A 19,933-nucleotide genomic window follows, 5' to 3' on the forward strand; every position below is an offset into this window, starting at 1 on the left:
ATCAATCTCGTGTCCATACTGCATTGGGGTAAACATAACCACAATAATAAAACCTTCAAAGGATATTTTAGCATGCCATCCTTTGTTTCTCGTTTATCAAACACTCTGTTAGTAATTGTCCCTCCAAACCTAAGCGAGTTCTCATCATCTCAGTATATTATGCTAATGTAGCATCCACAGCCACTTGTTTAGTTTCACAGCCAGCTTTTTAAAAGGATTCCGAGCAGCAGTGAGCTCTTGGGAGCGACCCCAGCAGCTTGTAGGGTACAACCTCGCGCACACACACACACACCCACCCCGCTAGCCTCAGTGTCATGTTGGTCTCACATCACCTGTTATAAAGTACGTCTTCTTTAGGATAAGCGTAGGCTTGTGGTGCATTTGGCACAATTCGCCGTGTTGTGCAATGGGGCGTTAGTCATTTATCTCTCGTTTGACAGAAAGATTTGCGTAAAATACCCTAACCCTAATGACTTGTTCATTTTAACATATCCATGTGTCTCAAGCTGTATTCTGATGTTTACTTATTTGCTTTTTCCTATATTAGGAAGACACAGAAGAAGATGAAAAATATAAAATACAACAAATAAGAGTGTGGTTGGCAAAGCAAGTTTAGGGATTGTAGGGGGAACTTGTATATGATTTGGAAAATATAGTTGGAAAACCTTTTTGTGCTGTTTGGGTTTTTTTTTTTTTTTATTAACTATAATCTAAACCAACCAACAATTCTGTAAATTGAGCTTTTCCTATTTGTGCTTTTTGTTATACAATTGTCTCTGTCTAAAAAATTTGGTAAACTATTAGAATTTCACTTGCCTAAGGTAAGAAATTATGGAGTAGGAGTTTAGGGTATTGTCTGCCATGCTGAAATGATTCAAGTCTCTTGAAGTTTCATCAAAGGGGGATGGAGTATTTGTGAGTAAACTGTTTCATATATTATTGTTCTGCTGCTTAACACCAAGTAAGACTCCGGTCATTTGATTAAGACTTTCTCAAACTCTTTAAGATATGCGTTAAACTTTAAATGTTGGGCCAGGCTCCCGGCAGATGGCTTATGTCAAACCAACCTGGGATTCTTGCACAGCCTGCTTTGTCAGGCGGCTTCTTCTTCAGGAATCTTTCTTGGTTTGTTTTTTATTGTAGTTTGGACCTAACAATGATCATCTCGTCCTTCTTGGAAGGTTCTCTCCACTGCTGTCATTTTTGAGTTTTTAAATAAAGACTGTAAAGCTAGCGTTTCTTCCAGCCACTTACAGGACTTGTCGGTGAGCTGCGACTGCTGGTTTCAAAGGTCCCGCAGTACACCAGAGAGAGCGTTAGGGCTCAATATTCCAGCATTCCCAGAGCAATAATGGAGTTGGTTGTATAGCTGCTTCATACTCTGATATTGCTGTGTTGGCATTATGGGCTGCTTGTTATCCTTAAAAATGTGATTACAACCACACTGAATAAATCTGAAATGAGATTAGTCCTGGAGAAGGCTGTGTGTTCTTTAGCCTGGTTTGTATGTTGCAGGCAGTACGACTGTGCCTTGACGTTAGAGCACATTGTAAGGACTTTAGTCATTTGGTGCTGATGTTGTTTATCAGCATCTTCCAAGTTGTCTTACTCTTGCTTTTTTGAACCCCTACTTTCAAAGGTATAGCATTCCTGCTAAGGAGAAGAACAAACTTGACAAAGTCGTGCATACTTTGCTGCAAGCCAATGGAACTCCAGGACTGGAAATGCTTGAAAGCAACATCATGGTAAGAACGTCAGTTCTGTGATTGTGATTTTAGAATTCGTATGTGTTACGTTTACATACAGAAGAACCAAATAAATTGACAACTCTGTGGGTGTCTTTGACTGTAAGAAACGATTGAAAAGTGACGGGCAGTGTCGCCTTCTACAGTAGTAAAAAGAATTGCTCAAATTTTCCCAGTATTACAAAGCCTTGCGGTCCGCTTAAAAGTCTTCACCATTCTCAAGATTTCAAAAGAATACATCCACATATTCCTCAGATTGCTGTTTTTATTGGCAATCTAAATGCTCTACCACTTTATTTTTAAAGCCAATGAAAACAATTTGTCAAAAGTCTGTTTTTAAAAAATGATGAACGCCTCTTGCGTAAGTACTCAAACCCTTCATCTCCAAAATCTTAGTCGCAAAGCGTTCCCAAACATAACACATCTGACCCTCATTTAGACAATCGTCAAATAATTTGTTTCATCCAGTGACCAATCGGAGTAACGGTCACATTTTCTGTGTATAAAAATCCCTCTCTGTTGGGGTTACTAGCCAGGCTGTGAACACAGTTAAAAAACAGAGTGAAGAGCAGACCACCAAAGTGACGGGTAAAACAAGACAGCAGTGCCTGAAGTGGGCCAGCATTTCCCCACTTCTCTCATATGATTACCGGCGGTAAGTGTACGAGTACGGGTGCAGTTTACTTACCAAGTTAGCATCCCTGATTTAGAACAACAGTGTGGCCTTTTGTACCTCCGAGGTGAGGGACCCCCCACCCCACCCCTACTGTCTCACCTTCCCGTCCCCACAGTTAAGTATGGCAGTGGCAGCATAATGCCTTTCGTGTACAGGGACTGTGAGTCATGTTAAGACTGGCGGCGAATGAGTGGAACGAAACACAGGGCAACACGTGGAGAGAACCTGCGAAAGGCTTAGGAGAAGACGATGACCTCGACCACAAGGCCAAGGCAACGCTGGAGTGGCTCAAAACAGAACAAGAGGTCCTACAATGGCCTGAGCTCATCGTAACCGAGGATCTGTTGGGAAGATTGGCACAAAGACTTGAATACATATGCAAGTTTTATGCTGTAGAAATAGACCTTTGACTAATTATTTATTTTGGACCCTAATATTTTATATAGAAATTCATATTTAAATGAATAAATATAGATTTTATTGTAATCATTCCATACAAATAGATCAATTTTTACAAAAAAATAGGATTGAAAACAAATCAACGTACGTTTCTTTTGAGATCCAGAGAATGGTGATGACTTTCAAGTGGATGGACTGCATTTAGACACCGCATATCAGAATTAAATACTCCATTCTCTATTGTTGAGAAACGTGGCTTTCTGGTTTTCACATTTCTATGACTCTGTGGTCTCTCTTATTCGTTTATTTATTTATTATTATTATTTTTTTTGAACCCAACATCTAGATCTCTCCAGAGGTGCTTTCTCGAGAAGGGATCCAGGTGCATCGTACTGTCCAGAAGAGCGGCCAGTTCATTGTCTGTTTTCCAGGAACATTTGTGTCCAAGTTATGCTGTGGTTACAGTGTTTCTGAAACTGTGCACTTTGCTACCATCCAGTGGATGAGCCTAGGATACGAGGCTGCTAAGGTACGGAGGCCTCCTTTAATAAAGCCCTGCAGCAACATTTCCTTTTTTTTATTTATATTTGATCGCCTTTTTTAGTATTTTTAAGTAATTAGCTGAGAAGTCCAAAAAAATGTCATCTTTTATTGGCTGACTAAAAAGATTACAATATGCAGGCTTTTGAGGAAACTCAGGCCCCTTCAGGCATAAAATGTAATACAGAAACTGGAGCTCCCTGTGTTTCTATACACACACTAGGACAAGAAACAACACTGGGAAACCTTTACATGTAAAAAATGAATAGACCTCTTCATGATTGCAATAAACTTACTTCTTGATTTAAAGTATAATATTAATAATGTATTAAACAGTGTTCTTTGCTCTTGATGTTTTTAGCAAACCATCAATCCATTTTCAAACCCGCTTTTATGGGGTGGGCATTGCAAAACATATCCTGGCACCTTTGAGGGTAACACAGAAATCAATCCTTGAACAGTCACCAGTCTGTTACTGGGTGCTTCCTCACAATACATTTGTCTAATTACTCGAAGACGGAAACGAACACAATCACTGAGATTCAATCTCAGACTCCTGGAGCTCTGCGGCAGCGTTACGTTGTACAGCAGCACCCACAAGCGAATATGAGCTGTGCGTTCAAGTTTATGTAGATGCGTAGTGTTATTCTTGACCTCTAATACTATTTATTAATGAATTGTTGTTAATGTATCAGTTGTGTAGATCATAATATAGAAGAGAGTGCAGGCCTTAATGGTCTTAAACCAGAAGGCACATCCATCCATTATCCAACCCACTACATCCTAACTACAGGGTCACGGGAGTCTGCTGGAGCCAACACAGGGCACAAGGCAGGAAATGAACCCTAGGCAGGGTGCCAACCCACCACAGGGCACGCACACACTTGGGTCAATTTAGGATCGCCAGTCCACCTAACCTGCATGTCTTTGGACGGTGGGAGGAAACCCACGTAGACACGGGGAGAACATGCAAACTCCACGCAGGAAGGACCCAAGAAGTGAACCCGGGTCTCCTAACTGCGTGGTGGCAGCAGCGCTACATCCAAGACTTAATGGTCTTAAACCAGAAGGCACATCCAAAGTTCATAATCCCTTTTGTGATGCCGTTTATGTTCATTAGAGGTCCTGGCTCATTGGATAAGAAAATTATGGATATTCAAAAAAAAAAAAAGAAATGGCTCAAAGGAATCAAATGTCTAAGTTATGTTTTTGTGTTATTTGTAGCCTCGGTTTCTGGTTTATTCTGCTGCTTTAACTGTTTGTTCAATTGTCATTAAGAAAGAAAAGAATAAAAATGAACCTTTTCCTCCTGGAGTCCTAGAGGATTGCCAGCCCATCTCGCAGGGCACAGTCATCCACTCATCATCTGTCACTCATCATGGGCCACGTTACGAGCATAGCTGTTTTAATTCATTGTCATTATTTTTTTCATGATGGCACAGCGGCCTGGGTTTATGTCCCCGGTGCTCCCTAAATGGAGTGAGCGAGTTCTCCCCATGTTCGTGTTGGCTTCCTTTGGGTGCTCCAGTTTCCATCCAAGAACCTGTAGGTTTAGGTGGATTGGAGTTGATGAACGGACCCGTGTGTGTGTGTGTGTGTGTCTGGTGTCCAGTCCTGGGATTGCTCCTGCCGTGAGCCCGATACTTGCTGGGATTGGCTGCAGCTTCCCCGTGACCCCTGATCAGGACAAGTGGCTCTGAAAATGGATGGATGCATTCAAGTAGCAGGTTATGCAGGAAAAACTAAAATGTCATCGAAAAACGGGCAGATCTGTGGATCCTCAACAGAAAATGCTGGCTTAGCTGTGTATTGATGCTAAATATATTAAAATTGAAACGGGACTGACACTTTCTTTGGAAGCATTAAATAGAATTTAAAGAAGTGAAATAATTGTGGTTACACAAATGATGACATTTATAAAAGCGAGTGCACTTATTTTTTTTTTTAATTTTACCAAATCTTTAACTTGTCTCAATGTTTAGCGCCACTAGGAGAGCACTGCTGGTTATTTGTTTAGTTTTTAAGGCCTTGACTAGGAAAATGAGCCGGCGGCGTCAGTTACATTTTTATTTTTATTTGTTTTAATTCCATTCTATCTCTTCGGCACTTGGAGTCTTCTGAGTTATCCTTTAGACCTTTTTTTTTAAAGATAAACTACTGCATAAAACAAATATTTTGTTCTTGAATTTGAATCCTTGCTCTTTCACTTAATTGTTTTAGTCTGTCGGTGACTCTTAGTGATACAAAAAAAGTCGTAATTGGTGCAGCTAAGAGCACACATTTTACAAATAAGAATCCATCAGGCTTTCTGACTTTGGCGCCCGTGACATACAGTAAGTAGCTCAGTCGATTGTTCCAGATCTCTACACCCAGAGTGCAGTTCCCCCTAATGTCCACTAGATGTCTTAAGGCTGACACCTCTTTGTGAATTTGAATATCTCTGTAGCCGTTCTGTGCGCCGCTAGCGCCCTCTGTTGTCGTCCTGAGGAGATCAGCTCTCTTGGCCTGCCAGAGTTGAGTCAAGCTGGTGAGAGTAACATTTTGATTGTGTGCTTAGTGAATCTCACTCTGTTATTAACAGTTCATATGCTGTTTCAGAAACGCAAACATTTATTAAAATGTGCAATAACAGAAATCCTGAACTAATAAGAAGAAATGTCAAGCCTGAATTCATTGCATTGTACAGAGAAGGCACTTGGAGCTACTTTGATATTTCAGCTGATCCACACGTCGATCAGTTTAATGATGTATCTTTTTTTCTCCCCCTTGTAATTGTTTGTTTTTCTAGGACCTAAAGTGTCGGCGTGTAGCTAAACCATTTTCGATGGAGAAACTTTTGTATCAGACTGCAATGGTGGAATGCAAGCGGGAGAATGAACAAACTTTGAGTACAATCGCTTCACTTCTTAAAGATCTCAGGTAATCTCGTTTTACTTTGAATTAGTCATGATGGAGGGGTTGTTATCATCTCAGAAGCCATCTTGAAAGCTAATTTATCTCAAATCATTGTGCTTAACCTGCAACTTTCGTTTTGTTTCTAGAACACCACACTTAGAGTATCTTCAGGAAGTCTTTAGGCCCCTCCACGTTTTGCACATTTTGTTATGTGGCAGCCTTAAGATAAGATTGTTTCACTTTTTTCCCCTCATAAAGGAACACTCAATATCCCCGAATGACCAAGCGAAACCAGAATTCTAGGAGTGTTTGTACAATCGGTAAAAGTAAAGAAGTGTCCCATCACACCTTCTGAGTAACAGGTTATGTTTGAGGCACTCATGTTTAAAATCCCCAAAGCCAAGCGTTTTTCATATCCAGTATTGTTTACTCTTATGATTAATGGGACCAGGACTGACGTGTTGGGTGCACATTTGAGTGTAACGTCTCGGCAGACATGGCTAAGACGAGCCATCAGGCCACGCACACGGTGACGTAGGTGTGAGTATCGCCTGCTGTTAAGGAGGACGTCGGCTGCTGAAGGTGCCCAACAGTAATATCTTCTAGTCGTTAATAAGTTGCTTTCGTTTTTTAAAATTAAAATATCCTGTCTCTTCTTTGTGTCAACCACAGTGTTTTTCTAAGAACGGCTTGATTTGAAGTCGTTTGAGGCAACTTCACGTACAGTGTTGGCCTCCAAAAATAAAAGATTGAAATTCAGATCTGAGTTCATTTCCTTTTTTTTTTTTTTTAATATATATATAGATCTTTCATGCTTTATATATTTATAATTACTATACACAATAATACATTTGCACAATAAAGAATTTAGAGCTTAAACTTTATTTAAATGTTTCTGTGCTTCAAGCAAGGCTGAAAATGACAGTTGTAAATAAAATTGCTAAAAGTTTAATCACAGAATTAGGGTGTGCAGTTTTTACATTCAAGGAGAACAAATAACAAACATTTGAATCCAATACTAGCGGAGCAGGGAATTCTTTGATTGTCAGTTTAACTCGACGAGACGTTAGCAGTTGACCATGTGTTAATCCTGATATGGCCATCTCGTGTGGTTTGTGATATTTTATACTCCGATCAGTTCTGACAGATGTTTCAAACTCATGACTCAAAATATATTTTAAAGTAGAAACAAGCACTTGAGTGGTCTACAGTTTCATGTCCCGGTTAAGCTGACAGCACATCACGTGACTTTTTGTCGTGGGGTATGTCATACTTGATGATCACGATTGCTAATCTGGTCACTGTAACATGTCAGATTTCACGACTGAAGATCAAAGGCCATGCGTACCTTATTTATCGAGCGGGCGCTGATCTTCCTGCGCCCCTTTTTCTGACAGCCTGTAGTGTTGCTGTACAAAGCACTGATAGCTGCAGTGCGTTCAGCTCCGGTCTCAACCCTTTTTTGTTCTTTTTTCCGTTCTGACATCAGGCAGACAAGCTTCTCTCCTGTTTTTGAGGTTTAAAACACATGTACTCCTTATTCTTCGTTGCTACGCTCTGTTGTATGCATTGCATTTCCTTGGTTCTCTCCTTCTTAACCCCCCACTCCAAAGAGGGAAGTCAAACCAGTTTGATTTTATGCCACAGAGTCGCAGACTAGTTTGCCTGAGTCATTGGGTTCGTCACATTAGACCGTCGGCTTCACAGGAGCCCGCAGCTGATTGTCCCCAACTGGCTAAGACTGTAATTGAAGGCCACAGCCATAAATCAATGGAACAGTCGTCTGGTATGACGTGGCCTTTGCTCTGCCACACCAGCGATTTCCAGTTAAGTGTGGAGATGTAGCCATCATACTGGGAGTATTGTTTTAACTGTTCAGTGTATTAGGTTAAACAGGCCGTTTGGTTTTTTTTTTTTGTTTGTTTTTAAATGGAAGTTTCTGGGTAAAATGCAGTTTCAAAAAAAAAAAAAAAGATTTTGTTTTTAATTTTTATTTGTTCGTACTCTTCACAAATCTGAATTTGTTTTAGGGAAATTGAATTAAAACAACGGCAGGAGCTGTACAAGGCAGGGCTGCATTCCTCGGCTCGCTATGGGAGCAACGACAACAATCAGACGGTGGATGGAAAGAAGAAGTCTCGGAAGTGGCTGGCGATGGAGACATCGGAGAGACGCTGCCAGATGTGCCAACACCTATGCTATCTTTCTATGGTCAGTTGTGTTAAGGTGGGGTTGCATGCAGCAAAAAAACTGGTGCCTAGTATGTTTAGATTGTAGTGTTGCTTTAACACCGAACCTGTGCACTGAAACTCCTGTCACGACTCTGTGTCAGTATTTGATATTTTGACAAGAGGGTACCTCGCCAACATGCTGCCACACTCAATGATTTAAAAAGTCCAAACTTAATCAAGGCCTCCGTGTTCATTAAAGTACAGGCCTGGGGAGGGCGGAAAGTACGAAAGAAATGACCAAACTCAAAAGCTGCGCGCTCTGTGTGTGTGTGCGCGCCTTCGGTTCTCTGTCTCTCTATCTATCTCTCTATCTCTCTCTTTCTATCTCTCTATATCTATCTCTATTGCTCTCTCTCTGTCTCTATCTGTCTTTCTCTCTCTTTCCATCTCTCTCTGTCTCTCTTTCCATCTCTCTCTCTCTATCTCTCTTTCTCTCTCTTTCTATCTCTCTATCTCTGTCTCCCTCTTTCTCTCTCTATCTCTCTTTCTTTCTCTCTCTTTCCATCTCTATCTCTCTCTCTCTGTCCATCTCTCTCTCTCTCTCTCTCTCTCTCTCTCTCTCTCTTTCTATGTCGTCTATGAGGGTGTGGGTCCTCATGCCTACCCCTTATGTACCACCACAGGTGTTTCCCTAACCCAGATCTCATTCTAACTCATGTTCTCACACACACACACACGCGCTCTTGGCCATTTCCACCTGCCGCTGAGCCTCCCGGGTTTCACTTTTGCTCCCGGACGTCAGTCTTGATCTCCACAAGTTCGTCCAGGTTTCTTTGTAACGCTGACAGGCTACATCATAATGACTGCCCTCCTGCCAGTCTTTAAAAGATCGATATTTTCCATGATCCGACTCCTTCAACACATGTTAAGGCTTTGGCCTTAATTTCTCCTCGATTATTAGGTCTGGAAGCCAGCCTGTGGAGGTGCACTTCCATTATCATTAGAGATTCTTCTTCCCGTTGTCCGTGTTGTCCAGTTTTTCCATGGTGTTTAGACTAACTCGGAGGGTAGCTGCAGTATCCGAATACATGGAATACACACAACCTGGTGGTGCTCTTTTTTCAATTGTTATCTTAGAAGCTTGTACATTTTTAGCTAATCGAGATGGTGTAGCAGCCTAGCAGTGGACATGAATCCATGAAGTCCATGACATTCTGGTAAATGTTTTTAACAATGCTGCTGGTTTGCTGTGAACAGCCTAAAGTACGAGTAACCCCAAGTCTCTGGTGAAGTCTATGTAGCGGTTTACAGCATTGCTGGCCTTTAAACACTGCGTAGAGCGTGACATTGTATGGCTCACGTAAAATACGGAATACGCTATTGTGAATTACAGGTCTGCCATTTACTGCATTTCTTAGAAAAGGGAAACCAAACGCATGTCATGGAGTTCACACCGTGGTGATGGAGCTCAATGGGAACTGCAGGATCCTCGACACTCGAGCCCCACACCGCTTCCATGTGCTGCAGGTGACACGAAGGTGCTTGACTGACCAAAAAGAGTAACACTCATGCCTCCTCATACAATTTAGAATTATGTAATCTGTACGTCAGGAATGAGAGAGCAAAAATAGAACTTCAACTTTAAATACATAAAAGTCTGAAGATTAGATCCAAACATCCATCCATTATCTAACCCACTATATCCTAACTACAGGGTCACTGCTGGAGCCAATCCCAGCCAACAGTGGGCACAAGGCACGAAACGAACCCCAGACAGGGCGCCAGCCCAGCACAGTAGATCCAAACATTCAATAAACAACTCCATTTGCCAAACTGTGGAACAAATGAGAACATACGGCCCAGTAACGTGCCTTGTTTCCATGTACCTGTTGCAAATGATCAAAGTATTTTGGTTCACATTGAAACAAAGTCCGTCCGTACGCGAGATCTCAGGTGTGCAGCATTTCTCACGTGATCACGAGACAGGCATGTTCAGGTACATGGAAAAGCAACTGTATGGATTTAGAGTCTGGACTTTGTTCAGAAGATCTGGATTTTTTGCAGTTGATACAAGGTTTAGTACTTCAGCTCGCACGGGGGGTGCCTTTAGTCGGCTTGAAGAGGAGAACTGCGAGGGTCTGCAAGAAAACCGCCAACTGTAGTGTTGGGAAGAGTTTCCACAGTACAGCCAAATGCGTGGAGAAGATGACCAGCGGCGGCCAGCAGCGACTGGTATACCGTTCTGCCTGCTCTTGACATCATCAACAGGTCAGATAAACCCTGCAGCTTCACCTAAGGGCTGCCTGGCATAAGAATTGTCAAAGTTAAATGCACTTTTTTACCATCAGGGGATTTCTTTTTTATTATCTGTTGTTTCTGATCATTTTGTAAACGTAAAGAGCTGTGGCCATCGTCATTTCTTAATGCACTTGCCTCTGTTTGGGTGGTGGTGTTGTCAGCAACATGTTTGATTTTAAACGTCAGTAAACAGATGTTAGGTGGCATCTTTTTAATTTATTTCTTTATTTATTTTGCATGAAGGTGGTTCAAGAAAATGACAATGTGGTCTTCTGCTTGGAGTGCGCCCTTCAGCAAGTTGAAAAACACAAGTCCTGTCGAGGGCTGAAATTGATGTATCGCTACGACGAGGTTAGTAGAGCCCGCTGAAGATGGCACGTTACGGTAGTAAGTAGGCAGTCTGTGTTTGTGTGTGTGTGTGTGTGTGCGTGAACACAGTGGTGCTCCGAAGGGCTGCGTACCCCTGGCACAGTTTGTCCGATGTGTACCGTTATCACACAACACGTTTATTTTCAGTGGGATTCAAATGAAACTGTTAGGCTCCACAATACAGCACGATCATTACACCCCATAATAAGATGGTCCTTTTGAAAGCTTGCAGACCCTTCGTTCTTAATATCGTGTATTACCCCCTTTTTCCCAGTAGGTGTGTTAATAAGTACTGAGTTGGTAAGGTGCCGAAACGTTTGCAAGCACCACATTAACTCTTTATTTTTATTTATTTTTTAATTCATTAACTCACAAAATACCAGCGCTTCGCAGTGGAGAAGTAGTGTGTTAAAGAAGTCATGAAACCTTTTGAAAATAACGTAACACGATTGGCAATGTAATTGTCGTAGGCTTATTTTAGTATTGAGAGTGAATTTGATGACTTGCACCCGTTGAGAGAGAGAGAGAGAAAGTACAAAGGAAGGCGAGAAGCGGTGGAGCAGGGAATGAAAGGCAGAAGTGAGCAGCAGGAAGACGTGAAGTGAGGTGAACAGTAACAGGCTTGACGCGGTGGAGTAAAGAAGAAGGAGCAGTGAGCGCGACAAACAGCGGAGGAAAGGAAGGAAGCGAGTGAGGAGGCACACGAGCGCGGGATGTCGTTAATGTGTATAGGCAGGGAGCCAACCACACGGTAGGTGTGCAGAAAAAGGAAGGGGGACCGGAGGTGTGAAATAAACCCTCTGTTAACAGAAATAGGGAATGAAACCACCAAAAGGAGAGGTCAGTTGTGAAAGTTCCTTACGGCATAGCGCCAAAAAGAAGACTTTATTTTCGAAAGTTTTTTATGGGGTGCGATGCGAAATGAAACCTACTTAACGTTTGTAAGTCCAGCGTAAAGGATGAGCGTGGGAAATTTGGGCTTCCTACATATATTAGAAGGCACAGAAATAGTGAGGAGGGGTCTCCCCTATCTATATACACAGTTTAGGGGGTACACCCATTTTCCCCCCTTGGCTGTTGCAGTAGGACATGAAACATACCAAACTTTTGTAAGTACACTGCAAGGAATGAGCAGACGAAATTTCAGCCTTCCACCAATTTGGAAAATGAGAACCAGTGAGGAGTCAGAGAGGGCTTTGCCTTTTATATGGAGCGAGAAATCCTCATTGTGTATTAATACTGTCCTATAAATGCCATTGTTTTAGCTGGTTTACTATCCAAGTTGTATTTTCTATTTTTTACTTCAGATCTCAATGAAATATGTAATTTGACTAAATGTTTGCATGGATCTATTTCAGTAAGCTTTGCCCAAACGCATCGTGACAGGTTTGTATCTTTGACCTTTCTTATAAATGTTAATGCCTGCTGTATGTAGAAACTCCACTGCTGAAGGTTCAAGTCACGCACTTAACAAACAATACAAACTCGAGGCAAAAATTAAACTGCCAGTAATGCACTTCGCCCCATAACTGATATGCGAATGTTGAGAAATCTCCGCAAAAAACGAGTAAAAACTGGGACGGGTGCTGTTCTTATTAGCACTTGTGGTGTTTAAACCCGGAGTTGGTGTGAATTGGAGTGCTGATGGCTTACATGGGCGTGGATCACGAGGTTTGTTCTTGACGTGTTTTACTATTGGAAAGCCAAAGTCAGGTCGGTAAAAAATATTTTTTAAAACTTTGTTTATGGTGGAGCCCTAATCCGCCCTAGTGACTGCTGCGTGAGGCTTAGTCACCGTTGACGGCTCTCGTCGCAGCACATCTCAGTTATCTTTGAACTGACCGTTTCGGAGTCCTCATTCTCTTTGTTTTTCAGCCATTCAGTTGCGGATTTCCTAGTTCACTTGGAATCGTCATCCTTTTACCTTAAACAATTTGGTTGTCAGGCTAGGGTCCCACATGTTCCTGTAGGTTAAGGTATAAAAAGGATTTTATTGCTTCGCGTCCACCCCATCATAACCTATCAACTATGGGGAAGGAGCAAAAGCTTAGATTCGTCAAAATTTTCCACCTGTTTTCGACGGATCGCGACGTTTTCTGGTCCCCTAATACTCAAAGATATCGATATCTACAACAACAACAACATTTATTTATATAGCACATTTTCATACAAAACAGTAGCTCAAAGTGCTTTACATATTAAAGAATAGAAAAATGAAAGACATAATTATAAAAAATAAATCAACATTAACATCGAATAAGAGTAAGGTTCAATGGCCAGGGGGGACAGAAAAAACAAAAAAAACTCCAGACGGCTGGAGAAAAAATAATCTCAATGATGTCTGTCTGTGTGCCAGTCCCCTGAGGACGGTCTCGAGCTAAAACAGCTGGATGGAAAAATCCCAAACTCGAAACGTAAGATGACGACGTGCGGTTTTGTTTTTGAGCCAAATTGTGCAAGAGAAGGTGGCACTGCAGGGGACCCCACAAATACATTTTTGAAAATATCTTGAGAATTATGGTCAGTGCCGTAATTCTGCCATTAATTATGAATTCTTCTTGTCAATTGCTATCATACTGACTTCCTCTATGATCAGAAAGATCAGCATCAGAGTGGTAAATAATTACTGAAATATTAGAGAAGAGTTTGATCACTTGGTTCCTAGGTCTCAAAGCTACTGACGCTCGCGTCCGAATTGTTTTATTGAAGTCCGTCTAGAAGTACACTTTTGCCTAAATCTGATTTCTTCAAAAAAAAATAAACAATTCTGACAGTGACCACGTTTAAGACGATGCCAATCAGTAAGGCTGTAATGATAGCCAACAAAATGTGTGCCAGTCATCCCAGAGTGTCGTCTGCGTAAACGTGAAGAAGCAGCTCCAGTGGATTCAGAAAGTCTGGACCCTTCACTTTCCGCACACCCTTTTCTCGGTTGTTGAGTTCATTTTAAATGCGTTTTTCTTTCGAGTTACCATAAAAGTGCAGAGATAATAGAAGTTGGTGCAGCGAGTTATTTGGGCTTAACTCTATAAAGCGTCTCGCTCCCCATCACCCCGAGTACAACTGGTATGCGGTTATGGTGAAGCCCAAGTCACACTCGGGGTTAACGTCAAGCGGTCGGTACATTTGTGGACCATTCTGAAGACGTTTTCACTTTGTCATTGTCTGTACTAAATAATAATAATACATTTTATTTATATAGCGCTCAGGGCGCTTCACAGAGTCAAATCATAACTGTTTTATTTATCCATTTAAAATTAAACGTATGACACAATAAAGTGTGCAGAAAGTGAAGAGGTCAGAATACCTTTTAAATCCAAAGTAAAAAATTAAATTGAAAAGAGAAACTGGAACCTTCTTTTTTTTTTTCCTGCCTTATAAACCTCAGTTTACCTTTTCTTAGCCTTACTGCTGACAGCATTTTAAAATACAGTGGAGTCTCGCTTATCCGACATGAATGAAAATGTTGGATTAATGGGAGGTGTTGAGAAAAAGCTTATTAAACGTCAAACTATGTTATCATTTTACACGTTACGAACCTAATAATCAAGTCTTACAACAAAACAGAAAAAATGAACCTACAGTTACAGAACTGTCTGACGTTAAATACAGTATGTAGTGTGCTTAAAAAGTTCAGTCCTGTGATGATTTCAAGACATTTTTGATCGCAGTCTGCTGTCCTGATGAGTGCCGTTTCATCGCTGCCAAGTCTCGCCATCTTTACAGCATCATTATGTCGATTCCTGCAGCTTCTTCTTGTTGCTCAGTGTATTTAATTGCAGTTTCTAGATCCTTAACTCCGTCTGTACGAGCGTTTACTGTTTACTACAGCATTGTGACTGCGTGTGTGTGTGTGTGTGTGTGTGTGTGTGTGTGTGTGTGTGCTGTGACGTGCGAGTCCACAAAGCCGAGTGTCAGCACTTCAGCCACACCAGCTTTGAGAGAGATCAGCTTGAAACAGCAACAGCGCGCTTATTTATGGTAGCGGGTGATCTGCCATTAACTCAACTTTTATTAATCATTTTTACAAGAATAGTTTTGGGTTGTGGAACTGATCATCTGAGTTTCCATTATTCTTATGGGGAAATTCACTTTGATATGCGAGTGCTTTGGACTGCGAGCAGGTGTCCAGAACGAGTTCCACTGTAATCAGCTGCGGTAGAGTCGGGAGCAACAAAAAATAAACTACACTCACGTGCGCAGTTCTTGTTGCCAATTGATGCGTTTGTTTTTTTTTTTGTGGTGGGACGTCGGATAAGCGAGACTCTACTGTATATAAATCAGTGCTGTTTAAATTGTTTTAGCAGCAAATCAAACTGCCTTGCCAAATAGAAACTGTTTTGGCCCTCGACTGTGCGGTAAAGTTGGCATCGGTATAGGAGTGGCACCTGAGCTCCATGGATCAATAATTGAGTCTTAAAATGAAAATGGACTCATTTGAGGTCTGCGTGTCATGCAGTTGTTCACAAACTAATGTGTTTTTTTTGTACATTATTGGTCCTTTGGTTGTTATCATTTCTGTATTTTTTATTAGTGTTGTTTATTGTGTGGTTTCCTGAGTTTTTTTGGCTGCTACCCCAATAGGCAGGGCCACCTGTCCATCTTCATCTAGCCCGCCCTACAAAGACACCTGGGAATTGCGTTCCCTCGCGTTACGTTGTACGTGCTTGGTATTGGCGAGTTCCTGTCTTCATGATTTTGTTTCTTTGGGTGTTCCGGCTGTTTTAAAGATTTTGACTTTGGTGTGTGGTTACGATGGACTGCCTTTTTCCTCTTGTGCTCTTTTGAGCTTTTGTTATTTATTCATCCTGTTTTTGTAATAAATGTTTTATTTGTGAAGGTTCTTTGTTGTCCTTGTGATCATACTGGAGGTTTACGGTCCCCCTCCTCGTCGTTGAGGACTCTTTACAGTCTGTTGGTGATATTTATAGTAGTAGTGGATGGGCTCCAAACGTTTGACTTTGGTGCTGATGCCAACTTTTGCATCTCCGCACCAGTACCAAAATAACACCAAAGCAAATAGCGGGTACAGTTATAAACAAACCCCACACACTTCCTCTCCATCCCCCGGTCTGCACACACGTGATGCCTTCCTCCGCCACCAGTTCTGTGAGGGTCCGTCTGAGGATCATAACTTCTGGGGGGAATTTCTAGAGGAGCAAGCGAGGGCCTGGTGTAGGGAGGAGGTTGAATCCCCCCTCAGAGTTTTGAGAGTGCTGATATGCAAATATTGCTTTGAAGAGCAAGAGGATTGGGTGCCTCCCTCCCCCTTGAGGGTCAAAGCGTGAGACGCTGGTATGCAGCCAGTCCCGGATTTAGCATAAATCCCGGTATAGTAGTTGGGTGCTTTGCACGATACTACTTTATAATTAGTTGTTTTGCTGTCCTCACATTTTTGGGCCTAGTCCTGCTAAAGCCCGCAGATAGTATTTGGTGTCCTTGCTAGACTAAGTGAGCCTCTACTGGGCAGGCCCGTGAAGATCCCGGCCTGCAGATCCAACAGAATTCTTTCAACATAAATTTGAATTACGTAGATTAGTCGTTGATTAGTCGGGCGTCGCTTGTTCATGCAAAGAGTTGTGGGAGTCTGGAATAAAACTAAAGAGACGTGTTGCAAAAGCAGAGACCTCGACAACCCTTAAGAAGGACCTGGTCGAGATATCGGGGGGGGGAGAGCTGAGCTACGAGCTAAACACGTGCGCTGGATTCTCACATTTTTTGTCACATTTCTTGCGGTGTTCTGCTTTCTAAAATACATTTCTTCTCTCACCTCCAGGAGCAAATCAACAGCTTGGTGGAGCAGATCTGCGGCAAAGCCAGAGGAAAAAACGGCGAGAACGGCCGGTCGAGCAACCTCAGCAAGATGTCGTTGAAGCGCGGACCCCGGAAGCGAGCGACCCTCGATGTTCCGGTCTCCAGATTGTCTTCTTCAAACGTGTCCAGAAGTGTTTCCTGTTCCACATGAAGATGCCATCTGTTTTTTCCCCCCCTTTTCTTTTTGGATGTGTATCATAGTTTGGAGAGCTTGGTCTAGAACACCAGCTGTCTTTGCACTAGCTCTAAAGAGTATTTTGTTCTGTTTTTAGAGAAGTATTTTGATTTAGCATTAAAATTTTGAATTGGATTTTTTAAGGACGATTTATATATGCATACATATATTAATATTCTATACATACTGCAGTTGAAATGAGACTGTGGACTGCAGTCGTGTCACTGATTCGCGAGCAGCTCGGAGGGCTGGCCGGATACGTCGCTTGGTTTGCTTTGGGTTTTTTTTTTTTTTTTTTTCCCCGGTTATCATTTTATCTGTCGGCCCCTTTGACTGCACAAGCCTTTAGTTTAGAATTTTTGTAACTGTGAAAGAGGGGGGCTGTTTTTAAAAACCCTTGTTTTTCAATATGTTGAAGTTGAGTGGGTTTGTGTTCTTTTTAAAGGGGGGGTGCAACTTTTCATAATCGCGTTTGGTGACGCCAGCAGCTTTTATTATTTTTTTTTTGGGAATGCGATACAGAAGGAAAAAACTTGAAAGTGACTGCTTGGCCTGGTTGGTGATTTCTATTCCTTTCAAATAATTACAATGTTCTCTGTTCTTTAATATGATTTGGGACTTTGGGGGCAGATGATCATAGGGTGGTCCGGAGAAATCCATGGCAGCTTACAATAGACGTGGTTTACAAGACAGATGCTAATGGACGGTACATTCCATCACTGTGCATCTGGGGACTTGGGCTTTCTTCTTTTGGGGTTTTTGTTTGTTTTGTTCCCCCCCATTTTTTTTTTTTTTTTGTGGGGATATTTTGTGCGAGTGAATTGAATTTTTTTTTAAAATTGTTTTCCTCTGTTCAAGTCAGATGGAGGCTGCCTGCCTATTTAAAGGAGGTTGCCTGCCTATTTTAAGAGTCTTTACATTTGAAAACTGTGCCTGATTTTAGTAGGAAATTCATACTGTTATTTTGGTGCTTTTGGTTATTTTATCAACAACAACAACAAAAAAAAAAAAAAGAAAGACAGATAGAAGCTAGCGCTGAGCCGGCGTTGGAACTCTTCACACAGACTGTAGCCGGCGGCCAGCACTGCTTTGTTCTAGATGTGCAATCGTATTAACATTCCATTCTCCGGGTTTTTTTTTTTTTTTTTGTTGTTTATTTTTTTTTTTCTTCTTCACAGTAAGCATTAACTTCTGTATGTAATTAATATTTTTATGGTGTGAGAAGGGTGACTGGCCTCACGTTGTATTTGAAGCCAGAAGAAGAGCGGGATGTGGAAACCCTTCATGCGCTCATGTTTTGGTTTTGTGTGCTCAGTTTCCCCATTTTTATATATATATATATATATATTTATATATATATATATATATATATATATATATATATATATAATACACACACACACTCACACACACAATATCATAAAAACACTTTTTGTACATAGGCCTGTAAATTTCTTTAAATACTTGAGCCTCTCTTTTGGACGGGATGGGACGGGACGGGGCCGGTGGTGCTGGTCTAGAGACCCGATGAAGAACAGCCTTACGTTTCCGTTTCTTCATCAATATTAAGTTTCAATGCTTACAGGGTTTTTCTTGTAACATTTATAAAGAAGTGCTGCTTACATCACTGATTAAATATGGAGTAGCTGGTGCCCTTTATTTTTTTATTTTTTTTCAATGGAAGGGAAAAAAAGAAAAACGACCCAACACGACCCCCCAAGAGAGGTTTTATGTTTTCATTGCTGAAAATTGAACAATGGAGTAGCTACCCATGTTGCACTGAACTTGCCAGTGGTGACTGTCAAGAAATCCTCTACTTCAGTTTGCCGTTGTGGTGGTCCTTGAACAGAACTGTCGTAGGATTATTTAACGAGAACCTTAGCTGAACCAAGCGTTTTCAGAAATGTGGTTGTCAAGTTTTTATGGCCTTATAGTGGATATTTTTTTTTCTTTTCTTGGTCCTTTCTAGGATTGTTTAATGATATAAAAAACAAAAAACACAAAAAAAAACATTTTTTTTTTTATTTCTTTCCAGTCATAATGTTTAATTTATTAGATCTGCTCTCCAACCTTTCCTCTCAAATGGGAAGGACCCGTTGTTGTTTTTTTTTGTTTCTTAAGCAGGTTTTGTGTTTTTTTTTTTTTCTTCATTTTGTACGTTTTAAGGTTCAATAAAAACTTCCGGACAATTCACTGTCACTTCTTTACAACCCCCTTATTTTTATGTTTTCGGAAAAAGTCCAGTTTGTGCCGTGATGTCCGTGCTGTGAGCAGAGAACTGGAGCAGAGGGTGAGGTAGACGGCGGTCTTACTGGAGACGAGCGAAGGCGTGGAGGACGCTGGGGTGGAATTTGAAGACCGCCATCCTGGGGGAAAACCCACCTCGGCTCATTTCTTTTCACTTTTCCTACCTGTTTAATTTTTTTTTTTTTGTATTTATTTATTTTTTTCAATTTGTTAAATATCTCATCACTTTAATATTGCAATTAATTTAAAATGGAAAAAGAAAAAAAATCACACAAGCACACTTTAGATGAATTTTATGTATTTTTTGATACTATGAACTATATTTGTATAGTTTTTTTTTCTTGATCTTTCAACATTTGAAAAAAAAAAAAAAATTCAGGAACTGTAAATTGATCTTTTTAAAGTGCAGAATGAAGTGCGTTTGGTTTTAATAAGAAGAGAAATGGAGTTTTGTTCTTTTTTTTGTTTTTTTTGTTAAACTTACTGCAGTATCACAAATGTGAGAATGATCCAAAATGGATGATCAGTCCTGGAGCGCCACTGTAAACCAGTACACTTATTATGATGTATTTAATTAAACCTTTACAAAATGTCACTGTGGCGC

General features: G+C 41.1%; 1 protein-coding gene across 3 annotated transcripts in view; it reads left to right on the forward strand.

Annotated features, from left to right (window-relative positions):
• LOC120515622 (protein Jumonji-like) overlaps positions 1-19,924 on the forward strand; it is a 269,278-nt gene extending 249,354 nt beyond the window's left edge. For all 3 annotated transcript variants that reach the window (XM_039736756.1, XM_039736757.1, XM_039736754.1), the window contains 6 exons: positions 1,640-1,745; positions 3,167-3,349; positions 6,149-6,279; positions 8,286-8,466; positions 10,968-11,075; positions 16,870-19,924. In XM_039736756.1, the coding sequence (XP_039592690.1) occupies positions 1,640-1,745; positions 3,167-3,349; positions 6,149-6,279; positions 8,286-8,466; positions 10,968-11,075; positions 16,870-17,058 (898 nt within the window). In that variant the 3' untranslated portion in view covers positions 17,059-19,924. The remainder of the gene's footprint in view (positions 1-1,639; positions 1,746-3,166; positions 3,350-6,148; positions 6,280-8,285; positions 8,467-10,967; positions 11,076-16,869) is intronic.
• Positions 19,925-19,933: the final 9 nt, after the last annotated feature.

This window comes from Polypterus senegalus, chromosome 15, assembly GCF_016835505.1.
Source record: "Polypterus senegalus isolate Bchr_013 chromosome 15, ASM1683550v1, whole genome shotgun sequence".
In the NCBI taxonomy this organism is placed as follows: Eukaryota; Metazoa; Chordata; class Cladistia; order Polypteriformes; family Polypteridae; genus Polypterus; species Polypterus senegalus.